Consider the following 27,670-nt stretch of genomic DNA (forward strand, 5'->3'; position numbering starts at 1 on the left):
CTCAAGTAAATGGCAGTTTTGTCTCTCAACTATCCCGTTTTGCTGTGGGGTATCAAAGCAAGTGGACTGACAGAAAATACCATTTTCTTTCAAAAAAATCACCAAGAATAGAGTTAAAGAATTATTTTCCATTGTCGGTTCTAAATACTTGAATCGGCGTTGAAACTCGTTTTCAATCATGGAATAGAACTCTTTAAACACTCTCGCAGCCTCAGATTTTTCTCTCAAAAGATACACCCAACACACTCTAGTATGGTCATCAATGAAAGTGATGAACCACCTAGTTCCAGTCACATACTAACCCGAGAAGGCCCCCACACATCACTATGAATCAAATAAAATGGTTTGGATGCTTGATATAAATGAGAAGGATAAGAAACACGATCATGCTTTGATAATTGACAAGATTCACATTGAAATAACAAAGGATTTAAATTTTTGAACAGTGATGGAAACAAATGTTTTAAGTAAGAGAAACTAGGATGGCCTAACCTATAGTGCCATAACATTATTTGACTTTTAACAGAAATAAAAATATCACTACTACTTGCAGCTTGAGCTTGTCCACTCTTAAAGATTTCATTATCAAAATAATAGAGTCCATTAACCATCCTAGCACTGCCAACCATCTTCCCCGAATATAGGTCCTAAAATTCACAGTGAGAATCAAGAAATTTGACAACACAGTTAGAATCCTTGGTGAGTTTACTAACTGATAAAAGATTGCATGAAAGGTTAGGCACATGGAGGATAGATTTTAAATCAAGGTTTTCTTAGACAAATATAGAACCATTTCGTGTAACCGAAGACAAATTACCATCAGCAATACGAATTTTTAAGTGACCAGAACTTAGAAAATATGTACTAAACAAATGCGATAAACTAGTCATATGATCAGATGCACCAGAATCAATGATCCAAGGTGCCGGATTTAAAGAACTAGTGAGAGCACTTAAAGAGCTACCTTTTTGGGCAAGAGAACCTGAGGAGACACTTGAAACTTGAGTTTGGTTCAGCAGTTTGGAGAGATGGTCAAGCTGCTCCTTACTGAATGGAGATGTCTCAGCTTCGGTAGTAGCCTGCATACCACACCCATTCTTGTCTCCAAATCTGCCTACCTTCCAATTTGCTGGTTTTTCAAGTAGTTTCCAGCATGTTTCTCGCGTGTGCCTTGGTTTGTTACAAAAATCACACCTGTGGGTGATTTGATGGTTTCAGATTAGCTTCCTACCACTAGAGAAGTCTTCTGAGGGAAGAAAGCCGCAAGTTGGTGATGATGGGAAAGAAATCCTTTAGCACTCATAGTGAGAACTCTGCACTCAATGTCACAGCCACTGAAATGGCAGCAGTTGCAGCTAATCTGAAACCAACAAATCACCCACAGCGGAAGATTGAAGAGAAAACCAACAAATCACCCACAGCGGAAGATTGAAGAGAAAACCAACTTGCGGCTTTCTTCCCTCAGAAGACTTTTCTAGTGGTAGGCAGTGGCTCTTTGCCTAGAATACGTCCTCTCACTTCGTCTAACTCAGCATTGAGTCCAGCCAAAAATTCAAATACACGGTCCTTCTCAACTGTTTTCTTGAACTGGGCACTATAACCTGCACACTTCCATTCAAAATCATAAAAGAGGTCAAGTTCTTGCCACAAACCTTGTAATATGTTGTAATACTTTGTAACAGTCTGATCTCCTTGTCCTATTTCTTGGATCCTTGTTTTAATTTCATAGACTTGTGCGGAATTGCCTAAGTCTGAGCATGTCTCACTCACTGCATCCCATAATTCTTTGGCAGTGGAGAGATAGATAAATGTCTGGCCTATCTCCGATTCCATGGAGTTCACTAGCCATGAAACATGGAATTTTTTGCATCCCAAATGGCATATGCTGGATCATCTTCCTTTGGGCCTGCTTTGCACCAGTTAAATAACCTATCTTCCCCCGCCCTCAGACGAACAACATTACGGAATGAGACCACTGTAGAAAATTCTGTCCATTCAGCCGATGAGTGGTAATTTGGAGGATTGGGTTGTCACCTGAACCTGATGAAGTGATCTGGGATTTCCGAGCATTTGAAGAATCAACCGAAACTTCCTCAGTGGAGATTCCAGACATCGCGGATTTAACCAAATAAATCATTCAGAAACGACAAAGAGAAATAGAAGAATAAGTCTTCTATAATTCTGGTATAAACGACCAGAATTAACGATGAATGTTTGCTGATTTTATCAGATAATCAGCAGAACAATGGAGTAATTATCGTCCTAGTGAAGGCGGCTCTGATACCATGAACACAAAGTTGAAAAAGAATAAATTCTGATATTCTCTTTTCATATCACATATGTTAGTTTACAGGCCTATATATATAGAAGTGTATTACAAATTCTATCTAAGGAAAAGATATATACAAATCATAATTCCTATAATATAGGAACTACTTATGTAAAATTTTAAAAAGTCAACTATCTAACTATGGATAATTCCTAAAAATCCTCCCTAACTAATTTCCTAACAATTCAGCCTAGATCTTTCCACAAGAGATAAAACAAGGAAAGAAGGAATAAGAAATAACTCTAAGGTGGAAGTAAACAAAAAGGACTGTCTCTAAACAACAAAGATGTTATCAATGAAGCATCCTTCTCATCAGATTATCAGATTAACTCATAATTACTCTATAACTTGAAAATATGATAGTATAAAGGGGTAATTCTACCTTCAAAAAAGCTGTCCAGTCACCACTTGTACACATTGAACTTGGAGAGTTGAATTTCTTCCACAAACAAAAAGAAAATTTTTAAAATTTTAGAGCTCAAAAGAAGACAGATTCAAAAGATAAACTAATAGGAGAAAATGTACTGCAATGAGAGTAAGGGCCATATGGTGGTTATACATTTGAATAGTATATCAGCATAATGTTGGTCATGACTCATAACTATTAATAACCTGTTACATTTACAAATTTCAAACAATGCCAGCATTTCAAAAATGCCTCATCCAGCAAAGCAGAGAAATACTATGGTGGCCATTGAACTGACAAAGGTTCCATTGAGATTCAAAAAGGATTGTACTGATGGTAAGAAAAATTAGAAGTGTGTGGCTATAAGTGCCATGATTCCAGTCACTGGACGACAGTTGTGGTAGCTGATTAAAGAAGGGAGCTTCAAATCTTGATTTTGGAAAAAACATAAATAATGCAAAATGAAGGACATAGATAGAAGAAAGAGCAAGTAGAAGATATTATTGTACCTTGAGTATGTGGGGAATATCCTTTACAGACTTCAGTGTATCACGTAAAGAAGCCAAGAGTTCTTCAGAGCAAAGGAGGAATGATATCTTAGTCTAGTTAAAGATTAAGAACTTCTGTCGAGGTAGGTTGGGGATATGGATAATAATTTCCCAGCTCATGCTTATATTTGTAAACCATCTCCATTGAAGAGTTGCAAAAATACACCACAAAATATTATGAGCTCTGGGCCTGACTTTTTCATAATCATCTTCACCAAACTTCATCTTGTTATGCTGTCAGGTTACAAGTATCTTGTTTTGGAACTTCAATCAAATGATCTAACACCGATAAAGAAAAAAGTAGTAGTCATGGTGAAGTTAGGGGGTGAAAGGATACAGCATTGAGACGATTATTCAAATTCTCAAGGTCCAATATAGGCCTCAGGAACCAGTTCCTAGTGCAAGGAAAACCATTTGTCCAGGGCCTTGGTCAGTGGGTTGGAAGTAGTGCCAATGTAAATTTCTCAATCCGAATTTACCTCAAGAGACGTCTACCCATTGGGGTTACACACTGAAATAAGTACAAATAATTTAGTCCAATTCAAATGTTACAGCAGCATCAAAAAGTGTTTGGCCTTTACCAACAGGCCCATGGCCTAGCGGTACCAGGTCCCTACTTCCCAAAGGGAAGTCAGGGGTTCAAGCCCCAGTGGAGGTGTGTGTGTGAGTACCAACTAAGAAAAAAAAATAAAAGTATTTGGCCTTTAAATACCTTATTCATCATCCCAAACACAGAGAACCTGCAGTTCAATAAAATTAGCTAACATCTATGATAAACAAAAACATCATGAGTGCGTTTCAGCATTACCCTTCTTTTGCTCTGCCAATGCCCATATGGCTTGGATGTTTGTCTGTTTGGAATATTTGCAATGCCTCATGAGCTGTTGCATCAACTTTTAGAAACTTGTTTCTAGATACTGGTTGTAAAGGCATTATCATAATGTAGTTTCAGGTTTCCGTTGAAAAGAAAAAACATAAGAGGTAAAACGAGTATAAATACAGGGAAAAAAATGAACACTTTAAATGGGAAATGACATAGAAGAAGATACAGTGAAATCTCCATGACAGAATCAATTGTGATTGATGCATTCCCACTTTCCTTTTGTTCAACAGTATCCACAATTCTTTCGTTCTCTAATATGGCCAATAGCCCCCCGCTTGCACGAACTTGCACGTCACTTTCAATGTCCATCATAGAACTCAACTGCAGTTGATAAGAGAGTAAAATATGCTATAAATAGATATTATTATAAACGAATATATCCTGCTTTGAAAGACAGTAATTTAAAATGTTGGAAGTTTTGGTTCAATCACATCATAAAAATAAGGGGGGAAAGGTAAAGAAATAAACATGCACAAAACACAAGAGTCTAACGTTTCTACATTAGTGACTATTTCCTCAGGTAAAGACAGCAAAGGGGAATTTTTCAGTATGAAGGTATGTTGGACCCTCAACCCAGACTTGTTTGGTGTTTTGAACTCAAATTTAAACAAAAAATCAGAAAGAAAAAAAAGAAGTCATATTTAACGACACAAAATCACTATCATTCTCAGGAAGATGATGAGGATATTGCACATGAGAATTTCTATAAATTAATGCCGGATGTAGAAAACCATTACCCCCCATTCTTTTTCCTTTTTCTTTTTTTTTTTTTTTTTGAAGCTTGCTTGCAGTCAAGCATTTCATCAAATAAAGTAAAATTAATTATGAAAAGTTTTGTAAAGATTCATTGATAAGTCACCTATAATTCTAGTTCACGTAAAATAATTGTTAGCATATATGATACCACCATTTATGGTATACCATAATAGCAGAGATTTGACTATGCATATGTTAGCATATATGATACCACGATTTATGGTATGACTTACCATAATAGCAGAGATTTGACTATGCTATAGAATATGCCATAGAATATGCTTTAGAATAAGTTGTGATTTGATTTTGATTTGATTTAGTTTCCTTTCTTGTAATATGAGATGTACTCATTTTATCTATAAATACTAGAGCTGTGAATGAGTAATATAGATCATTCAAGCCTTTACGCAATTCTCTCCTTTCTCTTCTTTTTATATATTTCTACTTGGTATCAGAGCCAACTCCTTTCCACACCTTTCAGCAGCCTTGCTACTTGTGCGACAGCTACCTTAGGCTGTTTGTGACATCGTGTGACGTTGCCTACACATGTTTTTCTATATTGCTGTTTTGTGATCGAAAACAAGTATTTTTAAGTTTTACAATTTCTTTTTCACTCTTCTTGGGTTGGGTAAATTGGGATAGTTGGTTTCCAACACTTAGAAGGGCTTGGGTAAAAAAAAAAAAAAAGTCTGCAAAGAGGTTCCGGATATTAAAAAGGAGGTTGTCTAGCCATATGTAAGCGGGCAACGCTCCTTAAAAAACGTATGTATTTGGATTTTTCGGGAATGGTCTGAGGAGACATTGTTATTGTTTATGGTCTAAGGAGACACTTTGATTTATTAACAGAATTTGTGGTGTTTTTGGAGTTTTTATTATCGTGTGACAAATTATGGCAGATTCAAGGTCCTCGACTGTTAATTCTCTTGGCTCACGTTCTGTGGGTGGTGGTGCCATTTTTCCCTCCAACTCATCAGAAAATCCAGGACTTCAAATTACCACAGTGAAGTTGGATGGTTCCAACTATTTGATTTGGGCATAGTCTGCCAACATATTCATTGGTGGCAAAGGCAAGATTGGCTATATTACTGGTTCTGAGAAAGAACCAGCTGAGTCAGAGAAGGCATATCCACAGTGGTTTGTAAATAACGCTATGGTTATGTCTTGGCTAGTCAATTCGATGCAACCAAACATAGCTGTTGGCTATATGCTTATGAAGACTGCTAAGCAAATTTGGGATTCAGTTCAACGCACTTATTCTCAGAAGCAGAATAATGCACGAATTTTCCAGCTGGGGCGAGATATCACCAGGATTTCTCAGGGTGACTTGACAATTTCAGGTTACATCGCCAAGCTTCGTGCTATTTGGGAGGAGATGTCATATTATGATTCCTTCCACTCTTGGAAGGATCCAGATGATGCAGTTTTATATGCAGAAATTCTGGAGAAGAATCAAGTGTTTCAGTTTCTTACCGGGTTGAACGACGAGTTTAAGCATGCTCGTGTTCATTTATTGGGCTTATCTTCATTCCCTACTCTTGAGGATGCATACTCCTATGTGTTGTCAGATGAGAGCCGCCGGACTCATCCATTAGGTGTTGCTTCTGTTGATCGTTCTTCTATGACAGTTCGGGTTCCCAACCTTTCTGGAACTTCACCATCCCAGTCAGTTTAGAGTACTACCACCGGTCCTCCTCTGGGACAACGTGGACAGTGTGACCATTGCAGAAAAATTGGTCACATCAAATCTCGTTGTTATACTCTACATGGACATCCACCGCAATAGAAACAACAGCCTCGATCCTCTGCACATTCTATTACACAACCAGTCTCGCTGTCAACTCCTGACAACCCTGCCTCTACATCTTCTGCCACAGTTACCTTGACTCAAGCTGATTTGGACAAGTTCAAGCAATTCTTCAACCAAATGGAGGCATCATCTCAGCCAACCTCCACTTATGCCCACTCAGGTACTATTGCGTCTACACATAGCGTATCTACATCTTCAACACCATGGATCATTGATTCTGGTGCTTCAGACAACATGACTGGTATGTCCTCACTCTTCCAATCTTATAGTATCTGCTCTGGCCAATGCAAGGTCCGCCTTGCGGATGGCTCTCCATCTTCCATTGCTGGGAAAGGTCACATATCAATTACTCCTTCATTAACTTTGCCAAATACACTTCATGTTCCAAAGTTGACTACAAATCTTATTTTTGTTAGTAGCGTTACCAAAAAATTAAATTGTAGTGTAACGTTCTTTCCCTCTCATTGTATTTTTCAAAATCTGGTGTCGAAACGGACGATTGGCAGTGGGCGTGAAGTGGACAGTTTATACCTGTTGGGTGCTCCTTTGTCACCTCAAACACATTCAGCTTTATTTTCTAATATTGTTTCATCTAATAAAGCCTAGCTTATGCGTTAGCACATGCATTTCGGACATATTTCTTTTGGTTATTTGAAACATTTATTTCCTTCCTTATTTTGTAACGCAGCAATGTCAGATTTATCCTATGAAACATATCATATGGCTAAACATGTTCGTTCCAATTATCCTGCTAGTAGTAATAAATCTACTTTAACACCTTTTGATCTTGTTCATTCAGATGTGTGGGGTCCTTACCCAGTTACTTCTAGTCTTGGATTTTGATATTTCGTGTTGTTCATTGATGATCATAGTCGTGTTACTTGGGTTTATCTTATGAAAACCAAAAATGAGGTATACACCATTTTTAAAAATTTTATGACAATGGTTCAGACTCAATATGGTCGTACCATTAAAAAATTCCGATCTGACCAGGGTACAGAGTACACTTATGGGGAGGTACAACGGTTATGTACAGAATTTGAGATTAAGCATCAGATGGCTAATGTTAAAACTCCTCAACAGAATGGTCGTTCTGAGAGAAAGAATCACCACATCTTTGACTTAGCCAGAGCAATCTGCATTGGCATGAATGTTCCCCAGTCATTTTGGGGAGATGCAGTTCTTACCGCTGTTTACATCATTAATAGGACTCCTTCTAGGATTCTTAACTTTGCAGCCCCACTCTCAATCTTACATCCTAATTCATCTCTTTTGTTGATTCCTCCACGAGTCTTCGGGTGTGTGTGCTTTGTTCAGCAGTTGGGGCAGACTCGTACAAAGCTTGACCCCAAGGCTTTGAAGTGTGTGTTTTTGGGCTATTCTCACTCTCAAAAAGATTATAGGTGTTACCATCCTCCCAGTCGTCGGCGGTTTATATCCATGGATGTTTCTTTCTTTGAGCATACACCATACTATAGTGGTTCAGTTGGTTCCCAGAGTGAATGGTTCCCATTGACTATAATGGATGATCACCTTCTTCCATCTTCAACTCCTTTACCATTACCTGTTTCTTCTTCTATGATTCCTCCTCGTGATACCCCTCCAGCAGGGGGAATTGTTCTCTTTTCATAGGTTTATAGTCGGAGACAACAAGTACAAGCTTCTACTCCCACGATCGACAGCCCTATTCCTTCGGCACCAGCTCCGCCTTCTTAAGCTATTGTTTCACTTGATGAGAGCCCCATTGCTCTTCGAAAGGGTAAACGTTCTTGTAATTACCTTATTTCTAATTTTGTTTTTGATTATGCTCTCTCACCTTCCTATCGGAGTTTTCTTGTTTCTATTGTCTCGGTTCCTATTCCTTCTAGTGTTGTAGATGTACTAGCACAACCTCAATGGCGTGATGCTATGACAGAAGAACTACAAGCACTTGAGAAAAATCAGACTTGGGACATGGTTCCGCTTCCTATTGGACAAAAGGCTGTGGGTTGTCGTTGGGTGTTTACAATTAAGCATAATCCAGATGGGTAAGTTGCTCGTTATAAGGCCCGATTGGTTGCCAAGGGTTATGCTCAGACTTATGGCATAGATTATTAGAAGACTTTTGCCCCTGTTGCCAAGATGAATACCATCCGTGTATTATTTTCCATTGCTACAATTCGATCTTGGCCTCTATTTCAGTCAGATGTCAAGAATGCCTTTCTCAATAGTGATTTGCAGGAGGAGGTGTACGTGGTTCCTCCTCCGGGCTTTCGTTCTCCTGCTCATTCTGGTATGGTATGTCGTCTTCGTCGTTCTCTGTATGGCCTCAAGCAGTCTCCTCGAGCTTAATCTGATCGCTTTGGCACTGCTATGCTCAAGTTTGGTTTCCATCAAAGTGTAGCTAATCATACCTTGTTTTTACGTCATTCAGGCGGTAAGACAGTTGCCCTCATTGTGTATGTTGATGACATTGTTCTTACCGGTGATGATACTACCGGAATTGATGAGGTTAAGAGCTATCTTGGCCGTCAGTTTGAGATTAAGGATCTTGGCCCCCTACGGTACTTCTTGGGCATTGAGGTGGCTCGTTCCAAGACTGGCATTTTCATCTCTCAACGCAAGTTTGTTCTTGACTTGCTTTCTGCTTCTGGTCAGCTTGGCGCTCGTCCTGCTGATACTCCAATTGAGCAGAATCATTGGTTGGCTGATTCTGAGGGGGACTTGTTGTCAGATATTGGTCAATATCAACGACTTGTGGGGAAGCTCATCTATTTATCCATGACTCGACCTGACATTGCTTATGCCGTAGGTGTTATGAGTCAATTCATGCACTCTCCTCGTGCCCCTCACGTTGATGCAGCTATTTGGATCCTTCGCTACTTAAAAGGGTGTCCAGGCCGTGGTATTTTTTTTGCCAATCATGGTCACTTACGTGTTGAGGCTTGGACAAATGCTGATTATGCAGGATAAATTTCAGATAGGAGGTCTACTTCAGGTTATTATACCACTATTGGTGGTAACTTGGTTACTTGGCGCAGTAAGAAGCAGGATGTTGTCTCTCGATCAAGTGCAGAGGTAGAGTATAGGGCTATGGCTCCTGGGGTAGGTGAGTTGTTTTAGCTGAGAACCTTGATGACAGACTTGTGCCTTCCAGTGTCGCTTCCATTCTCACTCTACTGCAACAACAAGTCTACCATTAGCATAGCAGCAAATCCCGTTCGGCATGACAGGACTAAGCATATAGAGGTGAACCGTCACTTCATTCGAGAGAAGATCATCTCTGGTCAAATTTGCACTCCATTTGTCACAAGCTCTCAGCAGCTTGCAAGCATTCTTACAAAGGGCGTCAGCAAGATTGTGTTTGAGAATGCATTGTCCAAATTGGGCGTTTCAGATATCCACGCACCAACTTGAGGGGATGTGTTAGCATATACGATACCACGATTTACGGTATACCATAATAGCAGAGATTTGACTATGCTATAGAATATGCCATAGAATGTGCTTTAGAATAAGTTGTGATTTGATTTTGATTTGATTTAGTTTCCTTTCTTGTAATATGAGCATGTGCTCATTTTATCTATAAATACTAGAGCTGTGAATGAGTAATATTTATCATTCAAGCCTTTACGCAATTCTCTCCTTTCTCTTCTTTTTATATATTTCTACTATAATCATGCGTGAAATCTTTAGTAAATTATCTAATCAAGTCACTTTTGCTTCATCCATATTGAAATGAATAATAGTTATGAGAGAACTAAAGTCGATAGCTGTGTCATTAAAATATATACAGATCAGCTGATTGCACTCTCTAAAACCCAAGTACATCACCAAACATTTATCAAATAGATTCATCTAGATTTTGGGTGCTAGCTTCATGTTTCATGCCTAATACTTCTGTTTATTGCTTACCTTTTCAGACACCTGAAAAGAATCCAACAAAGTCCGTGCAAGTTATCATTTATACCTTAACAAATGTTCTGATGAACTCAACATTTCAGTAACATTAAAAGTATACAATCTAGGGTTTCCTTTAGTCTAACCAAATAACCACTAAGCTGGGAAACCCACAAACCCGCATCTCTTTGTCATCTCGCCGACCAAACCTCGCAGGTGTCTCACTGACCAAACCCTTTCCAGTATCACAAGATAGCATAGTTGATTCCTCGCCGGCCAAACGAACACCATTGATTCCTCGCCGGCCAAACGAGCATCGTCAACACCTTGCCATCCTACAAACTTGTCGATCTCTTCGCCAAAAACCATGATCGGTTGGAAGCCCTTTTTGGTAGGACCAAAACCCCAAATCTGGTGCAGAGATCCGGCAGGGCATGATTCTTGAACTGATCTTCGGCTGGTGTCTTCCTTCATAACCATATCTCCAGTGATCTCCCCTTTCAATGAGGCCCCCCATGATACGGTTCTTTCTCCCTTTACATATGCATTATATACATACACATACATATAACTACTATTTTCTTCAAAAAACCTACCACTTGTACCATTTAAAAATTTAATACACGATCTTTTACAAAAGTCACATCAAAAGATTTTAACTTATCCTTTGGACCACAATTTTTTTATGTTTTTCATTCCCAGGGGCGTTTTGAGAGAAGTCTGAACTCTATGTTCATTGCTCTCATTCCAAAGAAAGGGGAGCGACTAAAATTAAGGATTTTTTCTTGAGAAAATTAAACAGAAAAACTCATGTCGTTATGGGGAAGAGAGAGTTGGGTGGTCTTCTTGCTTAGTCTCTAATGCAGGAGGAGTTGGCGTGTGGAAATTTATTCGGAAAGGTTGGGATGTCTTCTCCTCTCATATCAGATTCAAAGTTCGGGATGGTAGATGTGTCCGGTTCTGGGAGGATCTATGGTGCGGAGACCAGCCGTTGTCTTGCTCTTTTCCCAGACTTTTTAGAATCACTAATGATAGACATGCCTTTGTAGTTGATTGATATCAGCTTGATAGCAGTGGGATTACATGGGATGTGCTCTTTAGGCGTTCTTTTCAGGATTGGGAGATGGATGAGGTTAGCGCTCTTCTGGATATGTTGTACCAACAAGAGGTAGGTGGCATAGGTGATGATGTTCTTCTGTAAGTTCCCTCTTCCCATAGAGGATTCGATGTCCGATCCATGTTTTTGTGTCTTTCCAACTTTGCTGGTTTTGATTTCCCTTGGAAGACTATTTGGCACTCTGAGGCTCCCCTTAGAGTGGCATTCTTTGTTTGGACTGCCGTTTGGGGTAAGATCTTGACATTGGATAACCTGAGGAAGAGAGGCATTATCATTGTCAACCGGTGCTGCCTATGCAAAAACGATGGTGAGTCTACAGATCATCTACTCTTACACTGCCTTATGGCGCACAATTGTTGGAATCTTATCTTCGGATTACTGGGCATTTCTTAGGTGATGCCCCGGTCCACAAGGGGCATCATTAAAGCTTGGAGGGGATGTTATGTGGGGGGTCATACTCATGATTATTGGAGGACCGTTCCACATTGGGTATGGTGGTGCATATGGAGAGAGAGATATAACAGATTTTTTGAAGGAAAGGAGGCGTCTACGGCGACTTTGAAACTTCATATCATTCGCTCCATTTTTCGTTGGGTGAAGGGGAGACACTGCTCTTCTTCTGACGATGCTGTTGATTTCTTGGACTCATTGGGTCCATAGGTTCCTGTTTTGTTTTTGTACATGGGACGCGTTCCCCTTTTGAACGCTTTTTTTAATGAATAATTACTTATCAAAAAAAAAAAAAAAATTAAATAGAAAAACATATCAAACACATGCAAGAACACATAGATTTAGCGTGGTTCACCCAAGAATTAGGGCTACGTCCTTGAGTTACAGGGCTTTCACTATATTCAGAAAAACGACAGACGATACATAAAGTTCAAAATGAAATAAATACCATCACACTAGGGCAACATAACAAGTGAAAAATATACCAAAATACCCCCCCAAAAAAATCTCAAAGTTAGGCCTTGGTGTACAGTATTTATCAGGCTCCACGCTACCCATCACTTTAGACCTATTAGTTTGGTGGGGTGTATTTATAAATTATTGCTAAGGTTCTGGCTTTGAGATTGTTAGCATATATGATAGCCACGATTTATGGAAAAATCTTACCGTATTAGTAGAGATTTAATTATGCTATAAAATATGCCATAGAATATGTTATGATTTGATTTAGATTTTATTTTATTCCCTTTCTTGTAATATGAGCATGTGCTCTTTTTTATCTATAAATACTAGAGTTGTGAATGAGTGATACATCTCATTTAAGTCTTTATACAATTCTCTCATTTTTCTTCTTTTTATATTTCTTCTTGGTATCAGAGCTAACACCTTTCCACACCTTTTAGTAGCCTTGATACTTGTGCAACAGCCATCTTAGGTTATTTGTGACATCGTGTGACGTTGCCTACACATGTTTTTCTATGTTGTTGTTTTGTGATTGAAAATAGGTATTTTTTAAGTTTTACAATTTCTGTTTTACTCTTCTAGGTTGGGTAAATTGGGATAGTTAGTCTCCAACACCTAGAAAGGCTTGTGTAAAAAAGTTTGAGTCTGCAAAGAGGTTTCGGATATTAAAAAGGAGGTTGTCCTACTACATGTAAATGGGCAACACTCCTTAAAAAAGTCTGTATTTGGACTTTTCGGGAATGGTCTGAGGAGACATTGTTATTGTTTATGGTCTAAGGAGACCCTTTGATTTATTAACAGAATTTGTGGTGTTTTTGGAGTTGTTTATTGTCGTGTGACAGATTATACCAGATTTAGGGTCCTCGACTGTTAATTCTCTTGGCTCAAGTTCTGTGGGTGGTGGTGCCATTTTTCTCACCAACTCATCAAAAAATCCAAGACTTCAAATCACCACAATGAAGTTGGATGGCTCCAACTATTTGATTTGGGCACAGTCTGCCAAGATGTCCATTGGTGGCAAAGGCAAGATTGGTTATATTACTGGTTTTGAGAAAGAGCCAGCTGAGTCAGAGAAGGCATATCCACGGTGGTTTACAGATAACGCTATGGTTATGTCTTGGCTAGTCAATTCGATACAGCCAAACATAGATGTTGGCTATATGTTTATGAAGACTGCTAAGCAGATTTGGGATTCCATTCAATGCACTTATTCTCAGTGGCAGAATAATGCACGGATTTTCCAGTTAGGGCAAGACATCACCAGGATTTATCAGGGTAACTTGACAGTTTCAGGTTACATCGCCAAGCTTCGTGCTATTTGGGAAGAGATGTCATATTATGATTCCTTCCACTCTTGGAAGGATCCAGATGATTCAATTTTATATGCAAGGATTATGGAGAAGAATCGAATGTTTCAGTTTCTTACCGGATTGAACGACGAGTTTAAGTATGCTCGTGTTCATTTATTAGGCTTATCTTCATTCCCTACTCTTGAGGATGCATACTCCTATGTGTTGTCAGATGAGAGCCGTCGAACTCATCCATTAGGTGTTACTTCTGTTGATCGTTCTCCTATGACAGTTCGGGTTCCTAACGTTTCAGGAATTGCACCACCCCAGTCAGTTCAGAGTTCTACAACCGGTCCTCCTCTGGGATGACAACGTGGGAGATGTGACCCTTTTGGAAAAATTGGCCACATCAAATCTCGTTGTTATGCACTACGTAGATGCCCACCGCAACAGAAATAACAGCCTCGATCCTCTGCACATTCTGTTACACAACCAGTCTCGTTATAAACTCCTGACAACTCTGCCTCTACATCTTCTGCCATAGTTAGCTTGATTCCAGCTGATTTTGACAAGTTAAAACAATTCCTCAATCAAATGGAGGCATCATCTCAGCCAACCTCCACTTATGCCCACTCAAGTACTATTGCATCTGCACATAGCGTATCTACATCTTTGACACCGTGGATCATTGATTATGGTGCTTTAGACAATATGACTGGTATGTCCTCATTCTTCAAATCCTATAGTATCTGCTCTGACCATCGCACGGTATGCCTTGCGGATGGCTTTCCATCTTCTATTGTTGGGAATGGTAACTTTATCAGATACACTTCATGTTCCACAGTTGACCACAAATCTTATTTTCGTTAGTAGTGTTACTAAAAAATTAAATTGTAGTGTAACATTCTTTCCCTCTCACTGTATTTTTCAGGATCTGATGTCAAAACGGACAATTGGCAATGGGCGTGAAGTGGATAGCCTATACGTGTTGGATGCTCCTTTGTCACCTCAAGCACATTCAGTTTCATTATCTAATTTCGTTTCATCTAATAAAGCTCAGCTTATACATTGGCACATGCATTTAGGACATATTTCTTTCAGTTATTTAAAACATTTGTTTCCTTCCTTATTTTGTAACGTGGCAGTCTCAGATTTATCCTGTAAGACATGTCACCTGGGTAAACATGTTCATTCCAATTATCCTACTAGTAGTAATAAATCTGCTTTAACACCTTTTGATCTTATTCATTCAAATGTGTGAGGTCCTTGACTAGTTACTTCTAGCCTTGGATTTCGATATTTTGTGTTGTTCATTGATGATCATAGTCGTGTTACATGGGTTTATCTTATGAACCAAAAATAAGGTGTACACCATTTTTAAAAATTTTATGACAATGGTTCAGACTCAATATGGTTCTACCATTAAGAAATTCAGATCTGACCAAGGTACAGAGTACACTTATGGGGAGGTACAGCAGTTATGTACATAATTTAGGATTGAACATCAGATGTTTAATGTTAAAACCCCTCAACAGAATGGTTGTTCTGAGAGAAAGAATCGCCACATCCTTGACTTAGCCAAAGCAATCTGCATTGGCAAGAATGTTCCCCAGTCATTTTGGGGAGATGCAGTTCTTACAGCTGTCTACATCATTAATAGAACTCCTTCCAGGGTTTTTAACTTTGCAGCCCCACTCTCAATCTTACATCCCAATTCATCTCTTTTTTTAATTCTTCCGCGAGTCTTCGGGTGTGTGTGCTTTGTTCAGCAGTTGGGGCAACTCGTACAAAGCTTGAGCCTAAGGCTATGAAGTGTGTTTTTAGGTTATTCTCACTCTCAAAAAGGTTATAGGTGTTACCATCCTCCCAGTCGTCGGCGGTTTATATTTGTGGAAAGATCTAGGCTGAATTGTTAGGAAATTAGTTAGGGAGGATTTTTAGGAATTATCCACAGTTTGATAGTTGAATTTTTTAAATTTTGCATAAGTAGTTCCTATATTATAGGAATTATGATCTGTATAAATCTTTTCCTTAGAATTTGTAAACACTTCTATATATATAGGCCTGTAAACTAACATATATGATATAAAAAGAGAATATCAGAATTTATTCTTTTTCACCTTTGAGTTCATGGCATTAGAGCCGCCCTCACTAGGACGGTAAATTACTCCATCGTTCTGCTGATTATCCAATAAAATCAGCAAACATTCATCGTTAATTCTGGTCGTTTATAACCAGAATTATAGAAGACTTATTCTTCTATTTTTCTTCGTCTTTTTTAGACGATTTCTTTGGTTAAATCCGCGATGTCTGGAATCTCCACTGAGGAAGTTTCGGTCGATTCTTCAAATGCTCGGAAATCCCAGATCACTTCATCCGGTTCAGGTGACAACCCAATCCCCCAAATTACCACTCATCAACTGAATGGACAGAATTTTCTACAGTGGTTCAATCCGTAAAGTTGTTCGTCCGAGGGCGGGGGAAGATTGGTTATCTAACTGGTGCAAAGCAAACACCAAAGGAAGATGATCCAGCATATGCCGTTAGGGATGCAAAAAATTCCATGATTATGTCATGGCTAGTGAACTCCATGGAATCAGAGATACGCCAAACATTTATGTATCTCTCCACTACCAAAGAATTATGGGACGAAGTGAGTGAGACATACTCAGACTTAGGCAATTCCGCACAAGTTTATGAAATTAAAACAAGGATCTGGGAAACAAGACAAGGAGATAAGACTGTTACATAGTATTACAACATATTACAAGGTCTGTGGCAAGAACTTGACCTCTTTTATGATTTTGAATGGAAGTGTGCAAGTGATAGTGCCAGTTCGAGAAAAAAGTTGAGAAGGACCATGTGTTTGAATTTTTGGATGGACTCAATGCTGAGTTAGACGAAGTGAGAGGACGTATTCTAGGCAAAGAGCCACTGCCCACCACTAGAGAAGTCTTCTCGGAAGTTAGGAGGGAAGAAAGGCTCAGGTTGGTGATGATGGGAAAGAAATCCTCTAGCACTCTGCACTCATAGTGAGAACTCTGCATTTAATGTAACAGCCACTAAAATGGTAGCAGCTGCAGTTAATCCAAAACCAAAAAATCACCAACAGCAGAAGATTGAAGAGAAAACCAAGATCTGCTGTGATTTCTGTAACAAACAAAGGCACACGTGAGAAACATGCCGGAAACTATATGGAAAACCAGCAAATTGGAAGGTAGGCAGATTTGGAGACAAGAATGGGCGTGGAATGCAGGCTGCTACTGAAACCGAGACATCTCCATTCAATAAGGAGCAGCTTGATCATCTCTCCAAACTGCTGAACCAAACTCAGGTTTCAAATGTCTCCTCAGGTTCTCTTGCCGAAAAAGGTAACTTTTTAAGTGCTCTCACTAGTTCTTTAAATCCGGCACCTTGGATCATTGATTCTGGTACATCTGATCATATGACTAGTTTATCACATTTGTTTAGTACATATTTTCCAAGTTCTGGTCACTTAAAAATACATATTGCTGATGGTAGTTTGTCTCCAGTTGCAGGAAAAGGTTTATAGTTGTCTTAAAAAACCTTGTTTTAAAATCTGTCCTCCATGTGCCTAACCTTTCATGCAATCTTTTATCAGTTAGTAAACTCACCAAGGATTCTAACTGTGTTATCAAATTTCTTGATTCTCACTGTGAATTTCAAGACCTATATTCGGGGAAGATGATTGGCAGTGCTAGGATGGTTGATGGACTCTATTATTTTGATAATGAAATATTCAAGAGTGGACAAGCTCAAGCTGCAAGTAGTAGTGATATTTCTAATTCTGTTAAAAGCCAAATAATGTAATGGCACTATAGGTTAGGACATCCCAATATCTCTTACTTAAAACATTTGTTTCCATCCCTGTTCAAAAATTTAAATCCTTTGTTATTTCAATGTGAATTTTGTCGATTATCAAAGCATCATTGTGTTTCTTATCCTTCTCATTTATATCAAGCATCCAAACCATTTTATTTGATTCATAGTGATGTATAGGGGCCTTCTCGGGTTACTAATGTGACTGGAACTGGCTGGTTCATCACTTTCATTGATGACCATACTAGAGTGCATTGGGTATGTCTTTTGAGAGAAAAATCTGAAGCTGTGAGAGTGTTTAAAGAGTTCTATGCCATGCTTGAAAACAAGTTTCAAACCCAGATTCAAGTATTTAGAACCGTCAACGGAATAGAATTCTTTAACTCTATTCTTGGTGATTTTTTGAAAGAAAAAGGTATTTTCCATCAGTCCACTTCCTTTAATACCCCACAGCAAAACGGGATAGCCGAGAGAAAAAACCGCCATTTACTTGAGGTTGCTAGGGCAATAATGTTCACTATGGGGGTTCCTAAATATCTATGGGGTGAGGCTGTTCTTACAGCTTCATACTTGATCAACAGAATGCCAACTAAGGTGTTGAAATTTGGGACACCCCTAAAGAGCTTGCTGTCAGTTTTTCCCCATATTAGGGTCTTCACCTCATTACCTCTTAAAGTGTTTGGATGCACTAATTTTGTACACGTTCATACACGGGACCGTTCAAAACTTGATCCTAGGGTTGAAAAGCGCGTTTTTGTTGGGTACTCTCCTAAATAGAAAGGGTATAAATGTTATAACCTTACCTCTAAAAAATTCTTTCTGAGTAAAGATGTGACCTTTTTTGAGACTCAACCCTATTTCACCAAAAATACTCTTCAGGGGAGAGTAATGAGAGGGAAGACCATTTTTGGGAAGTGTTGGGCTCTTTACCATTGCCGATTGTTTCACCAAACTCTACCTTACCTACTGAACCTACTTAACCCACTATTTCAATCTCTCCGAAGCCTATTGAGTTAAACATTATAGACTATACTTCAAAGGGAGAACCACTTCAAATCCAACCTCAATCTGAGCTCCATGTTTACTCTCGAAGAAGGAAGGATCAAAATAAAGAGCACCAACCTACTACTTGCCAAGAAAATTCGCTGGATAAAGGCAACTTGAATGAAACAGGTATTTCCATCTCTAATCCATCTTTAATTCATGAAACCAGCAATGAAAAGAGCCTTTCTCATGACCTTGATATTCCTGTTGCACTTAAGAAGGGTACTCGCTCTTGTACCATGCATCATATTGCTAAATATGTGTCCTACCATAGATAGTCTCCAAATTATAGAGCATTTACCATTAATCTCTCTAGTGTTTCAATTCCAAGAACTATACAAGAGGCCTTGAATCACACAAAGTGGAAAGCAGCAGTTATGGAAGAGATGAGGGCACTTGATAAGAACAAACCTTGGGAGATTGTGGAGTTGCCAAGGGAGAAGAAGACTGAAGGCTGCAAATGGGTGTTCATGGTCAAATATAAGGCTGATGGTAATATTGAGAGATACAAGGCGAGACTCGTAGCTAAAGGCTTCACCCAAACATATGGAATAGATTACCAGGAAACCTTTGCCCCGGTGGCAAAGGTAAATTCCATACGGGCAGTGTTGTTAAAGGCTCGCCTAGGCGTTTGCGCTTGTTGTCATCCCAGGCTCACTGATGTTTACTAGGCACGCGCCTCGGTTGCGCCTCGTCCTATTTGTGAGGGGCGCCTAGGTGCGCCTCACTGATATTTGTTTAAAAAAATACGATTGTTCTATTTCTTAAGCCAAAAAGGGTACTTTTGGCAACTTAATAAGTTAGCGTGAACAGCTGTTATCTATCAGCTGCAGCTATTATCTATTAGCTGTTAAATATATTAGCTATTAGTATTAGCTGTCAAGTATTAGCTGTTAATGTATTAGCTATATTAGTTATCAATTTAATTGTATAGTTGACTTACCTTGAATAGGTCTATGTATTCTGTATAAATACCCTTGAGATATATGAAAGATAATCAACTTTTCCAGCCATTTATCAATTTGGAATCAGAGCAAAAAGAAAGAAATTTCCGCTGCTTTCTTTTCTTTTCTTTTCTTTTCTATTTTAACCTTACTTCTAAAGACCTGCAATAGCCGTCAGCTATCTTCTTTGTGCTGCTGCTGCTTGTCTTCAATACCTCTTAGCCACGATCCATGGCAGCCAAAACAAACACTGATTCTTCCTCTCTAACTGAAAATTCATCTGACAGCAAGAAGTCCTCCACGATGACTATTCACGAAACTTCTTCTCCCATTCCTATTAAATTGGATGGTGCTAATTATCGTGTTTGGTCTCAGATTTTGGAGATGTATATTGCTGGTAGACAGAAAAAGGGGTATATCACAGGGAGAAAGGTTGCACCTGCAGAGGATGATCCAAGCTATGCTGAATGGGAGGCTAAAGATGCCCTAGTCAAGTCTTGGCTTATCAATTCCATGACGATTAATCTGATGTCCCACTTTGTGCAATGTGGAACAGCCAGGGAGGTTTGGGATGCGGTAAAGATAAGCTATCTTGATGTCTCTGATTCTTCTTAGGTTTATGAATTGATGAAGAAGTCCTTTCAATTGCGTCAGGATGGTCGGCCTCTTGTAGAGTACTACAATGAGCTGAACTCAATCTTCAAGGATCTTGATTATCGAAGACCAAATGATATGACGTGTGCAACTGATATTGAGAAACAGAGGAAGCGTATTTCTGAGGATCGGGTCTATATGTTTCTTGCAGGTTTGGATCACAGTTTGGATCAAGTTAGTAGTCGTGTTCTAGCTACCTCTCCTTTACCAAGTCTGGAAGAAGCATATTCTCTAGTTCGTCGTGAAACACAGAGACAGGTCACCATGGCAATAAAGGATCACTCAGAGACCTCGGCTCTTGCTGTCCAAAAGAGTTCCCGACCAGCTCCTCCTTTTACCGACTCAACTTCTCATCTCTGCACTCACTGCAATAGTACGAGACATAAGATTGATGTTTGCTGGAAGAAACATGGTCATCCGGAGTGGTTCAGGCTTAAGCAAGCTGAGAAGAAGAACAAGAAATTTGCTCAGGTTGCTATCACCGACACTTCTCCATCTTCTGCTTCTCATGTATCTCGAGTGTCTTCTCAAGGAGGTAATTCTGGTTTGGCCTTTATTTCTACTGCTTCTAACACTTGGGTTATTGATTCAAGGGCCACTGATCATATGACTAGTAACTCTTCTATACTTGACTCTCTAATACCTTCACCCGTTAAGTCTGTTCAGGTTGCTAACGGGACTCCTATGCCAATTACAGGGGCTGGGAATGTCTCACTTTCTCCTATATTCTCCATGTCTTCAGTTTTACTTGCACCTAATCTCTCTAACAGCCTTCTTTCCATTAGCAAAATTACCAAAAATCTTAATTGTTCTGTAACTTTTCATTCTACCCATTGTGTGTTTCAGGACAATCTTACGAAGATGACGATTGGCATTGGTAAGGAGAGAGGAGGTCTTTACTACTTGGAGAAGGGGTAAGGGAGTTAAAATCTGAACCTAGCCGTGGTTTTCAAGTAAAAAGAGAGTCTGACAGAGAGAAGATATTTTTATGGCATTGTCATTTGGGACATCCATCTTTCTCTTAGTTAGAACGTTTATTTCCTAAGTTATTTTGCAATATTTCTGCTTCTACTTTAGGGTGTGAACAATGCATTTATGCTAAAAACCATCGTGTTCAAAGTGGGGTTCAATAAAAGTCCTATTCCTTTTTCATGTGTTTACACAGATGTGTGGGGTCCTTTTTCTACTCCTTCTGCTTCGGGCCATAAATACTTTGTATCTTTTATTGATGACTGTACTAGAGTGAGTTGGGTTTATTTGCTAAAATCTAAGAGTGATGTTATATATGTTATTCCTCAGTTTTACGAAATGATTGTCACCCAATTTCATACTCAGGTTCAGGTTTTCCATTCTGACAACGGTGGTGAGTATGTGAATCAGTCTCTTGCTGATTTCTTCAAACAACATGGCATCCTCCCCCAGACAACGTGCGCCTACACGCCACAACAAAACGGCTTAACAGAGCGTAAGAATCGTCATCTCTTAGAGGTGGCTCGTACCTTATGCTTTACTATGAATGTTCTTAAGCGTTTCTAAGCCGAGGCTGTCATGACAACTGTTTTTCTTATTAACCGAATGCCTTCTCGTATAATTAAATATCAAACTCCATTGAGAATGTTATCCCGATTTCACTATATTCCTTCTACACTTAATCTTTGTCCTAAGGTTTTTGGTTGTGTGTGTTATGTTCATATACATTCTCTTCATAGGGATAAGCTTGACCCTCGTGCTCTTATGTGTGTCTTCCTTGGTTACTCTAGTTCACAAAAGGGCTATAAATGTTTTCATCCTCCTACAAGTAAATACTATGTGTCCATGGATGTTCGGTTTTCTGAAAGAGAGTCTTATTTTTCTGGGGATATATCTCTGATTCCTCATCAGGGGGAGATTAGTAGTAAAGAAGAGGAATGATTATGGCTGGAAGAAAAGAGGTTGTGGATTTCAAGTAAGGAGAAGGATTCAACTATTATGAAAAAAGGAGAACCTTTAGATACTCTTGATCATGTGGAGACTGAGTTCGATGAAAAAATAGGTGAAAGACCAGCCCACTTGTTCAAAGAAGTATATGTGAGAAGGAACAAGGATGCCACTGTCATGCCGCCTCCTTCTAACTCTAGTACCCCTCTTGATGATACTACCATGCCATCGGATGAATCTTCTAGGATTAACTCTGAGGTACATGTTTCTTCTCCTTTAATTTCAACTTCAGATATTAATTCTAACCCTGTAACTTCTGTGGAGACTGCTGCCTTGAATCCACAAATTGGTGATCAGGGTAGGAGGTATCCTTTTCGTGATTATAAAGAACCTGATAGGTTGGGTTTCTCCAAATTTTCTTCTAATGTTGTCAATCCTATCTCTGATTCTGTTTCCTATCACCATCTGTCTAAGACTCACCTAGCTTTTGCCCTTCAGTTGTCTTCTGTGTCTATTCCTAGTCATTTTTAGGATGCCCTTGGAGATCCTAAGTGGAAGGCTGCTATGGTAGAGGAAATGAAGGCTCTCCAGAAGAACTCTACTTGGGAGTTGGTTGAGTTACCTCAAGAAAAGAAGACAGTGGGATGTAAGTGCGTGTTTACAATGAAGTATAAGTCAGATGGGACAGTTGAGAGGTACAAAGCTAGACTAGTTGCCAAGGGGTACACTCAGACTTATGGGATTGATTATCAAGAGACCTTCGCTCCCGTGGCTAAGATGAACACTGTTCGAGTTATACTCTCTCTTGCAGTTAATTTGGGCTGGCCATTAAAACAGTTTGATGTGAAGAATGCCTCTCTTCATGGTGATTTGATAGAGGAGGTGTATATGGATCCTCCCCCGGGGTTTACACCTGAAGGAGGTAAGGTATGCAAGCTAAAGAAGGCCTTATACGGGTTGAAACAATCACCAAGAGCTTGGTTTGGCAGGTTGAGCTACTCAATGAAGAAGTATTGTTTTAAGCAAGCTTTGGCAGATCACACTCTATTCTATAAGAGGAATGGTGATGATATTACTTTGCTTATCGTTTATGTGGATGACATGATTATTACAGGTAGCAACACCAATGAGATAGAGAAGCTTCGGAGCTATTTGGCCAAGGAATTTGAAATGAAGGACTTGGGGGTTCTGAAATACTTTCTGGGCATTGAAGTGTCTCGGTCCAAGCAGGGACTTTTTCTCTCTCAACGAAAGTATACATTAGATCTCTTAGCTGAAACTGGTAACTCTGCGTGTGTTCCTATAGACACTCCTATTGAAGTAAATCATGGCTTAGCTATCTATCCTGATCAGATTCCAACAAACAAGGAGAGATATCAGAGACTAGTGGGGAAGTTGATCTATCTGACTCACACTAGGCCTGACTTGTCGTATGCAATTAGTATTGTAAGTCAATTCATGCACAATCCGAGTGACCGACACATGAATGCAGTGAATCGTATTTTGGCTTATCTAAAGTCCTCTCTAGGTAAAGGTATTATGTTCTCCAGGCATGGACACCTAGACAATGTGGGTTATACAGATTCTGATTTCGCGAGAGCCAAGTTGGATAGGAAGTCTACTTCAGGGTATGTGTCATTCGTTGGAGGCAATTTGGTGACCTGAAGGAGTAAGAAACAGAATGTGGTATCGTTGTCAAGTGCAGAAGTTGAATATTGTGCTCTTCATCATGCAATTACGGAGCTTACATGGTTCAAGATTCTCTTAAATGAGCTTCGGTATGGTCCAAAGAAACCTATATTGATTTTTTGTGATAATACTTGACCGAAACTACATCAAGGATAACCTGGATTGTGCGAACCAGCTGGCTGATACGATGACTCGTGGTGTTACTAGTGGTTCGTTTCATACATCACTATCCAAGTTGGGCATGTGCGATATCTATGCACCAACTTAAGGGGGAGAGTTAGCGTGTACAGTTGTTATCTATCAGCTGCAGGTGTTATCTATTAGCTGTTAAATGTATTAGCTGTTAGTATTAGCTGTTAAGTATTAGCTGTTAATGTATTAGCTGTATTAGCTGTCTGTCAATTTAATTATATAGTTGACTTACCTTGAATAGGTCTGTGTATTCTGTATAAATACCCTTGAGATATATGAAAGATAATCAACTTTTTCAGCCATTTATCAATTTAATAAGCAAAAAAAGAAAGCTCAATCATACGATATAAGGAACTTTTGTTTAAAAGAATAAAAAAATAAGAAAGCCCAAGAGTCCAAGTGTTAACCGAATAAAGATAGAATGAGATTGTGAGAAGAAGACGAAGCCCTAGTTGCAGAGATGAACAACGAAGCCACGTCAGTTCTTTCTTTTCTTTTCTTTTTTTCTCTCTTCTCCTCTAGATCTCTCCTCTCTTCTTATCTTTGTTTACATTTCTCTCTTCGTCTAGTTCTCTCATCTCTCTGTCTTTTTTTTTTTTTTTTGCTCTGTTTTTTCTTTTCTTTTTTTCTTGTTAACAATTTTTTTTTTTTTTGTTAACAAATTTATTTCTTTTTGTGCTTTGTTTTGCCATTCAAAAAACACATTTTGCTTTGCCTTTGAAGAAAACAAATTTGTACTCTGTTTTATGGTTGTTGGATGCATGTATAGTTGATGGATTTACTTTTTTACATTTGATATTAATTTTTAGAATATTGATATGACTTATGAGATATGAATGTTATTATGGTAGTTTAAATTTTCAATTGTGCGCCTCATTTCACTCAGGCGCGCGCCTCGCGCCTAGCCTCCAAAGGACCTCTAGCGCCTTGGTGCGCCTTGGGCCTTTAATAACTATGCATACGGGTGTTGTTGTCTCTTGTTGCAAGCTTGAGTTGGCCATTGCAGCAGTTAGATGTAAAGAATGCGTTCTTAAATGGTGAGCTAGAGGAAGAAGTGTTTATGAATCTACCACCAGGATTTGAAAATGATTATGGAGCTGGAAAGGTGTGTAAATTGAAGAAATCGCTATATAGTTTGAAACAATCACCCAAAACATGGCTTGATCGATTCACTAAAGCTACCAAGGGTCATGGATATCGTCAAAGTCAAGTTGATCACACTTTGTTCTACAAACATTCAAGTGATGGTAAGATAGCCATACTTATTGTTTATGTGGATGACATAATTTTGACAGGAGATAATAAAAGAGAATTGGAGGATTTGAAGTCTTTTCTTGCAAAGGAATTTGAGATAAAAGATCTTGGAGCTTTGAAATACTTCATAGCAATGGAATTTGCCAAATCCAAGAGAGGGATATTTGTCTCTCAAAGGAAGTATGTGTTGGATTTACTTATGGAGACAGGTTTACTTGGCTACAAACCGGTGGAAACACCCATGGAACCCAATTTAAAGTTGCAGGCAGCAAATGCAGAAAAAGTGGTGAACCGAGAGCAATTCCAAAGGCTGGTTGGAAGACTCAGTTATCTTTCACACACGCAGCCAAATATTGCCTTTGCACTGAGTGTAGTGAGTCAATTTATGCACTCACCAGGAGAAGAACACTTTGAGGCAGTCTACCGGATTCTCAAATACCTGAAGGGATCACCTGGAAGAGGTTTGTTGTTTGAAAACCAAGGCCATCTAAGGATTGAAGCCTATACCAATGCTGATTAGGCAAGTAGTGTGACGGATAGAAGGTCTACTTCAGGTTACTGTACTTGTGTTGGTGGCAACTTAGTTTCTTGGAGGAGCAAGAAGCAAACCGTTGTAGCAAGGAGTAGTGCAGAAGCTGAGTTCAGAGCAGTTGCTCATGGAATTTGTGAACTTTTCTGGCTAAAAAGATTACTTGAAGATCTTAAAATCGTAAGTCCAATGCCTATGAAGTTTTACTGTGATAATACAGCTGCAATCAACATAGCTCACAATCCTGTCCAACATGATGGGACTAAGCATGTGGAAGTTGATCGACATTTTATTAAGGAGAAATTGGAAGGAGTGATATGTATACCCTATATTCCTACAGGAGAATAGGTAGTAGATATCCTCACTAAAGGATTACTGAAGGGAAAATTTGACAATCTTACATGCAAGCTGGAAATGCAAGATATTTTTCAAGCCAACTTGAGGGGGAGTGTGGAAAGATCTAGGCTGAATTGTTAGAAAAATTAGTTAGGCAGGATTTTTAGGAATTATCCATAGTTAGATATTATAGGAATTATGATCAGTATATATCTTTTCCTTAGATAGAATTTGTAATACGCTTCTATATATATAGGCCTATAAACTAACATATGTGATATGATGAGAGAATATCAGAATTTATTCTTTTTCACCTTTGTGTTCAATACCCATGGAAGTTTCTTTCTTTGACAATACACTATATTATAGTGGTTCAGTTGGTTCTCAAAGTAAATGGTTCCCATTGAATACAATTGATGATCACCTTCTTGCGTCTTCAACTCCTCTACCTTTGCCTATTTCGTCTTCTATTATTCCTTCCCCTCTAGCAGGGGGAATTGTTCCTTTTCTACAAGTTTATCGTCGGAGACAACAGGTACAAGCTTCCACTCCCACGATGGACTGCCTTGTTCCTTTGGCACCAGCTCCATCTTCTCAAGCTACTTTTTCGCTTGATGATCGCCCCATTGCTCTTCGGAAGGGTAAACATTCTTGTACTTACCCTATTTCTAATTTTGTTACTGATTGTGCTTTCTCACCCTCCTATCGGAGTTTTCTTGTTTCTGCTGCCTCGGTTCCTCTTCCTTCTAGTGTTGCATATGCACTAGCACAACCTTAATGGTGTGATGCTATGACAGAAGAACTACAAACACTTGTGAAAAATCATACTTGGGACATGGTTCCGCTTCTTATTGGTCGAAAGGTTGTGGGTTGTCATTAGGTGTTTACTGTTAAGCATAATCTAGATGGGTCAGTTACTCGTTAGAAGGCCCCATTGGTTGCCAAGGGTTATACTCAGCCTTATGGCATAGATTATCAGGAGACTTTTGCCCCTGTTGCTAAGATAAATACCATCCGTGTATTATTTTCCGTTTCTGCGATTCGATCTTGGCCTCTATTTCAGTTAGATGTCAAGAATGCCTTTCTCAATAGTGATTTGCAGGAGGAGGTGTATATGGTTCCCCCTCCATGCTTTCGTTCTCCTGCTCATTCTGGTATGGTCTATCGTCTTCGTTGCTCCCTATATAGCCTCAAGCAGTCTCCTCGAGCTTGGTCTGATCGCTTTGGCACTGCTATGCTCAAGTTTGGTTTCCATCAAAGTGCAGCTGATCACACCTTGTTCTTACGTCATTCAGGCGGTAAGACAGTTTCTCTCATTGTGTATGTCAATGATATTGTTCTTACC

At 39.2% G+C, this 27,670-nt stretch overlaps 1 protein-coding gene across 6 annotated transcripts in view; it reads right to left on the reverse strand.

The window, feature by feature from the left end:
* The window catches only part of LOC132311122 (DNA mismatch repair protein MSH5), a 93,561-nt gene that overhangs the window by 47,888 nt on the left and 18,003 nt on the right, over nt 1-27,670 (reverse strand). For 5 of the 6 annotated variants that reach the window (XR_009482855.1, XM_059808861.1, XM_059808858.1 and 2 more), the window contains 7 exons: nt 4,333-4,487; nt 4,092-4,193; nt 3,996-4,023; nt 3,763-3,794; nt 3,621-3,678; nt 3,245-3,337; nt 2,712-2,768 (listed from right to left, as the gene is read on the reverse strand). Coding sequence is in view for 5 of the 6 variants with exons in the window: in XM_059808861.1 (XP_059664844.1) it covers nt 2,712-2,768; nt 3,245-3,337; nt 3,621-3,678; nt 3,763-3,794; nt 3,996-4,023; nt 4,092-4,193; nt 4,333-4,487 (525 nt within the window). In the remaining variant the exon portion in view is untranslated. The remainder of the gene's footprint in view (nt 1-2,711; nt 2,769-3,244; nt 3,338-3,620; nt 3,679-3,762; nt 3,795-3,995; nt 4,024-4,091; nt 4,194-4,332; nt 4,488-27,670) is intronic. The other variant, XM_059808859.1, reaches the window with a different exon arrangement.

Source organism: Cornus florida, unplaced genomic scaffold (assembly GCF_030987335.1).
Source record: "Cornus florida cultivar Cherokee Brave unplaced genomic scaffold, ASM3098733v1 CherokeeBrave_3.0.0_Hap2_Chr06, whole genome shotgun sequence".
Lineage (NCBI taxonomy): Eukaryota > Viridiplantae > Streptophyta > Magnoliopsida > Cornales > Cornaceae > Cornus > Cornus florida.